The sequence below is a fragment of the Leishmania mexicana genome, chromosome 13 (genome assembly GCF_000234665.1).
Source record: "Leishmania mexicana MHOM/GT/2001/U1103 complete genome, chromosome 13".
NCBI lineage: Eukaryota > Euglenozoa > Kinetoplastea > Trypanosomatida > Trypanosomatidae > Leishmania > Leishmania mexicana.
In genome coordinates, this window is record NC_018317.1 from 448,702 (window position 1) to 454,701 (window position 6,000).

At 54.0% G+C, this 6,000-nt stretch overlaps 2 protein-coding genes across 2 annotated transcripts; both read right to left on the reverse strand.

The window, feature by feature from the left end:
- Nucleotides 1-224: 224 nt before the first annotated feature.
- LMXM_13_1370 (conserved hypothetical protein) lies at nucleotides 225-2,318 on the reverse strand (the record flags this gene model as incomplete). The annotated part of the gene is made up of 1 exon (XM_003873289.1): nucleotides 225-2,318. One exon carries the CDS (start codon nucleotides 2,316-2,318, stop codon nucleotides 225-227), a length of 2,094 nt encoding a protein of 697 aa, XP_003873338.1.
- Nucleotides 2,319-3,329: 1,011 nt separating this feature from the next.
- Nucleotides 3,330-5,099, reverse strand: LMXM_13_1380 (putative endomembrane protein; the record flags this gene model as incomplete). Its single annotated transcript, XM_003873290.1, has 1 exon — nucleotides 3,330-5,099. The coding sequence occupies one exon, from the start codon at nucleotides 5,097-5,099 to the stop codon at nucleotides 3,330-3,332; it is 1,770 nt and encodes a 589-aa protein (XP_003873339.1).
- Between the last annotated feature and the right edge of the window lie 901 nt (nucleotides 5,100-6,000).

Below are 6,000 nucleotides of genomic sequence, written 5' to 3' on the forward strand. Positions count from 1 at the left end.
TCTTCTCGGGTGTTCTCTCCTTTGCCGGGCACGTAGGAAATGGTTGGCCGAATGGACATAAATGGCCTCGTTGCCGTCGCACCGCTTCGGCAGCGACGATCAAAATCCGTGTGGTATGAAGACGGGGCCAGAGGGGGAAGGGACCGAAGAACACGTGCAGAAAGAGAGCGAGGGCTGCGTGCTTCCTCCTCCTCCCCTCTCCCCTTTTATTTTTCTTCGCTTCGCTACTCATTCATCAAATTGCCACCCTTGATGTGCCAGAGTCGGCCGCCTGCCTTGAACTCCGCCACCTCGGCCACAACGCGCTGCACCACAGCCTCCAATGTGCCGGATGCACCACCAGTGCGGCCCCGCAGTGCGGCAGATTCCGGCGGAGACGTCAAGCCACGCGCCCGCACCACCTCCTCCAGCCGCTTCATGAGCGCCGCCATCTCAAACTGGCGCAGCTCCAGCACCACGTAGAGAATGGCCGGCCGGTAGTAGTCCACGATGGGCTCCCCGGCGGACTTGAGGATCCACGTGGCATCCGTGAACTTGTCGAGACACTGCTGCAGCGCCGTGCTTAGCATTGCCTTAGTCGCATGTGGGTAGCGGGCTTCCTGTGCCTTGATCACGAGATCTTTCACCCGCTGTTTGTTAATGACGCCATGCTCCGCAAACAGCTCGCGGATGTAATGCCGAATCGGCGCAATATCAGCATCCCTGAAGCCCAAATCAGCAACCGAAGCGGGGGAGCTAAAAGGTGAGGCGGATGCGTTCATGCCGCTTCCAGAGAGGCCGCTCGCCATGGGACCCACCGAAGAGGCGATGGACGGCGCTGTATTTGCACTACCATACGGGAATGTCGCACATGCCGCTGTGCCAGTCGTAGGTGGTGTGCCGCGCGGACGGAGACACAGCTGCGGCACAGGTCGCCCTGCATTGATGTAAGGGATATGTGCCATTACCTGCGTGCAGCGGCGACGCCACGCCTCGTGTTGGCTGGCTTCTTCAGCCGCAAAATTAGTTTTGAAATCACGTAGATTCGCCTCTCGCGTGGCGCGATCTTCGGGGACGTACTTGAGTCGCCAGCGCCGCTTGGATGGATCGGGCTCTTCTGTGTTCAGCACCGCCACTGTTGCGAGGATTTCCTTGATCGAGCGCCGTGCGGCGGATGTTGTGATCAAGGCATTAAAGTCTGCCCGCGCCACGCTACCATCCTCGCTTTGGTAAAAACGAGCCAAAATCACCTCGCGCAGCGCCGCGACTGATCCGCGGAACTGATCACAGTACCGACTAACCCACACACCATGGAGCCACACAGCACACGACTTCAGCGCCTCGACCAGCTGCGCCTCCGGCACAGTCGACATCGTCTTCACCACCTCATTCGATGTGTAGGGCACCACGATGTTCTGAAGTAACCGGAGCGTGAGAATGTGGCAGCGCTGAAGCAGTTGATTGGTCTGCTCAGCAACAGATTTTCGGTTTGCAAAGCGGTGAATAATCATCGATGGATGCGCCTCATCGCCACCGGAAATACCTCCAGATTGAAGAATCTCAGGAGGAAAGAGGCTGTTTTCCACTTTGGCCGGCTCCGACGCCGCGTTTGGACTACCAGTAATTCTTTCGAGAGTCGACGAACGCAGCCGAGACCGCATTGCCGAGCTCTCCACAGAGTCATCACGGAAAAACTGTATCTCTTGCGCAGTGTCTGCTTCCTCGTTCAAGACACGGCTGCGTTGGCGTCGAAGCTCACGCTGAATGCGATCTGCCGCCGCAAACCCAGGCATTGCCGTGGAGTTTACCTGGCTGCAAAACGCTTCGGTGACGCGGACAGCACCGGCGGATGACTCTGGAATGCTCAATGCCGGAGTGAATTGCTGAATCGTCGAAACCGGGGTGAGGTGAATCCCCTCTGGGGTGATGTAACCAAGTACATAATTCGACTGCGGCAAAAAGGGTTGCGACTGCAACGTGTAGTTGAAGGTGTGGTGTCGCTGAAGCTCCATCTGACCCAGCATATCCGGTGCGGACTCCGGCAATGGTCGCAATGAAGGGGAGCCAAACGTATCCAGAGAACACTTCATTGTGAGGCGCGAGCCTGGTTGGAGTACCGACGAGCCCTTTCCGTGTGCCAGCAGGGCCTCACTTTCTTCAGCTACTGTTCCGCTTGTACTGAATACCTTGATTTCTGTCGCCTCGTACGGTCGCTGCCTGCGACGTAGGGGGTACTGAAAAATATGAGCCTGGTTTACAAGCGCCGCCGAAGCGTAAACGTTGAATGACGCTACAACCTCGTCATCCTCGATGCCAGCAGGACAGGCGCCAAAGTTCATTGCATTTATAACTCCTTTTTTTTCTGCGGTGTGAACAACAAAACCTTCGAGCTTCCGCGTGGGACGGTTGGGCAGAGGAGGAACGCCCATTCGTTTCCTCCTTTTATTGTGAAAATTTTAACAGTGAACATACATTTGAAAACGTGACGAGTGTGGGCAAAAGAAAAAGAAAAGTGTGAAGTCTAGTGGACATGAAAAAGCAAAGAAAGTGCTCTCGGTAAGAGAGCAAGCGAGGACAGAAAACTCTTTCTTCCTCTTTGACTTCTCCAATCGCCGGGACCTTGTCCGGCGCCTGGCCAAAGGCACACTGATAAGAGAAAGGCAACAAGTCCCCATTCATCCCAGAACAGAAAAAGAGAGTCTCTCGAGCTTCCAAGAACGTTATCTCTTTTTCCTTCCTTGCATGTTTTTGTTTCTACTCGAAACCAGTCGCACAAAAATCATTCTTCATTAGCACGAAAGACCGAGCCACGGCAACGCTTCCTTTTTCTGGTCTTGCGTAGCCACTATCTCAGGAATATATATATATATATATATATATATGTAGGTACTGCGACTTCGGCCAGAGAAAACAGAAGTACCGTACTGCCCACTTCGAGTAAACCCCTGGATTCTTCCGCACGTCGAATCTGCATCTTTAGTGCCTATTGTCTCAGTAACTTCGGCCAACATGAGGAATGACAGTTCGAACCAAGCAGAACAAGAGCAAAGTCACTCGCGCGTACACTTGGATGTAGAAAACGTGATGCGTCTTCAAAAAAGTACATGGAGACGGGAACCAAAAGGCCCTTCAATTCGAATTTAGCTAGCGCTTCGATTCTGTTTTTTTTTTTCTTTTGCGGAGGGCCCCGAAATATTTTCAGAACAACTCCGAAAAAGGAGAAACAGAAGGAACCAGTAGCATCATCGCAAGTAGCACCTTTAAAGATGCAAATGAATCAACGTTGGCTCCCCCAGAGCCGCCACCGCGCAGGCACACCCAAATTGCAAGCCCGCCTTCGTTTTCTCAGCTCAGTCATTCTTTGCTTGCGCATAAATCGCCTTCACAAAGTAAGAGGCAGCGAAATAGCTCACCGTTCCACCTATAAGAGCTAAAAACAGCAGAAACGCAAAGCAATATGAGTAGTACAGCACAAACATGAACGGCCCATGCATGGAGGTCTTGAAAAGATAAAAGAAGATCGCATAGAGAAAAGCGTAAACCACGCAGGATGCCCCAAAGCCGATTGACATCCATTTCCAGTAATGGTTCTCCGTCGACAGCAGCACAAAAGTCGCAACTACCGACACGCACGCGGTTACGACGATGTAAAGACTTGTTGTAATGGTGAGAAATCCGTACAAGTGAAAAAGCTTGAATGACCAGACGGAAGTGAAAACAAAGCTGAATTCCACGAAGACAGTGATAAAAGGAAAGATACCACTCACCAACAACAGGTAGCGAGGTGCTAGATATTTCCGCGGTGGCCGTGGAATGAGGCGTGGAATTTGATTGACGTGCGGAATATTTCTTTTCCGCTCCGTTCGCCGAAACACGTAACGGCCGCATAGAACACCGGCGAGGCACAGCGGGTATGCCACAAAGGCCCACAAGCACAGGACAATCATGATACCTTTGAAGTATGGAAGTTGCGATGATGTGTATATCATTGCCATAGCTGATGAGGGAAGAAATGCCGTCGCGTAAATCACCGGTACCAAGAGGAAAGTAACATGAAATGCATGAATCCACTTCGATGCCATGTGCGGTGCCAGAAAGCCACATCCCATAAACTGATATCCGGACACAAAGCCAGCAATGCCACTAGTGAAGACATAGCCGAACACAGTAAAGGTCACCAAATTGTGGTTCATCGAGATACGATAGTTACTCACGACGGACAGAAAAATGCCCAAGGTTGTCAGCAACAGAAGCTGCGCGCCGCACCCAAGGATGGCACAAAATATTCCAGTATATCGCGGCACCCGGAATACATCCGCGTACAGAGACCTCCACCCTGATTCGTCGATGATGTCATGCACTTCGAAACGAAACTGCGCCTCCTTTTCTATTTTCACGTGCTCGTTGCGCAGCGTTCGTGAAAAAATGAGTGCTGTGAGGGAGAGAAGGAGCAACACAATCAAGATCGTGTTGATAAGAGAGGCGAACCGCGTTCGTGAGCTGACGTGGCGCGTTTCGAACACGGCCGAAAATCGATTGGCGTACTCCACGCTCGACAGCTCAAAAACTACCGAATAGGTAAAGGTGTAAACGGTACCAATTTCGAGTTTCGCTGGGGAGCTCGTCTCCATCGTGACGTTCACAATTTCATTTCCGTTCACACCAATGTAAAATGTCTGGTGAAGGAAAATGAAAATTTCCTTGTCACTGGTTTCTTCGCCGAACGCACCACACACCGGTAGGTCGTCAATGGTGAGTTCATAACGATAGTTGTTTCGGATTATAACTTTGAAAACATTTGTTTCATACTGATCAAATTCGCGTTTGCACAGAATCCTACCGCTGGTGTTGTGGTTGAATCGAATATCCGTGGCTAAAGTAGAGGCATGCTCACCTGCAAGAAGCTCACCAAGAGTGAGTGGGTTCTCATTTTCTTGCAAAGTACACCCCGGCGCTTCTATATACTCGTAAGTCTCGTATGGGTTGGCGCGCGGGTGTATTTTGCCAGCAAGGACTTTGATCTCATCACCGCCCAGATATGTGTGCATCGATGCGCTGGCAGCGCTTATGCAGAGCACGCACACAAGCGCTGCCGAAGCCAGCAAAGAGAAAAGGCCCATTTCCTGTAAAAAATAGAGAGCAACAGTACCAAAGAAAAGGTACCTCTGCATTGTGTGCGCAGTGACAGCAGGGTCGGATGAGAAAGAAGGAAGGCATGAGGAGGGTGAGATGAAGTTGATGATTTCCTTTTCTTGAGGGCCTCATAGGGTCACATTGCGGGCATCGTTTGAATCCCTGTGGCAATCAGAGGATTCCGTGAGCTGGCAGCCACATCCGCCCCAGCCCAGCATCGGGGCTGGCGACAACTTTTTTTTTTGATATGCGTTTGCGGCTGGGTTGGGGGTTTCGTTTTTCTTGTTCGGGCTGGGGGGGGGGGGGCTTGTCCCCCGCCCCGCCGCTCCTTTGGGCCCCCGCGGGGGTGCCTGGGCCCCGGGAAGGGCCGCCTCGCCCCCCCGGGAGGGGCTTTCGTGGGCGCGGGGGTTCCGCCCCGCCCCAGGGTGGGCTGGGGCGGCGGGGGTGTGGGGGGCCGGAGGGGGTGGGGGCGCGGTTGGGGGCGGGGCAGGGGGGCCCTCGGGAGGCGCCAAAGAGGGCAGGCCCCGCAGGCGGAGCGGGCGCGGCGGCCGGCAAACGGCGGGCGTCCCGGTTTCAGCGCGGCCGCTTTGCCCGTGGCAAAGGAAATCGGCGCATGCACAAGCTTAGCCCACGCCCTGCTCTGTGGCGCGCGGGCTGTGTGAAGGAGCCGGGGCAAGCAAAACCGTTTGGCGTCGTTCAGGCCAGCGCAAACAGTGCAGGCTAGGCACTGGATCGCGCTCCGCATCAACGCGTCGCAGCGAAGTGGGAAAAGCAGTAGGCGGATGCCGCCAAGAAACTTGCGCAATCGGCCGTGAGCTGGTCCAAACGTGATCATGGCGGCGCGTCTCCTCGGCACCGCCCCGGGAGACACACGCACTCGCCGGCGCC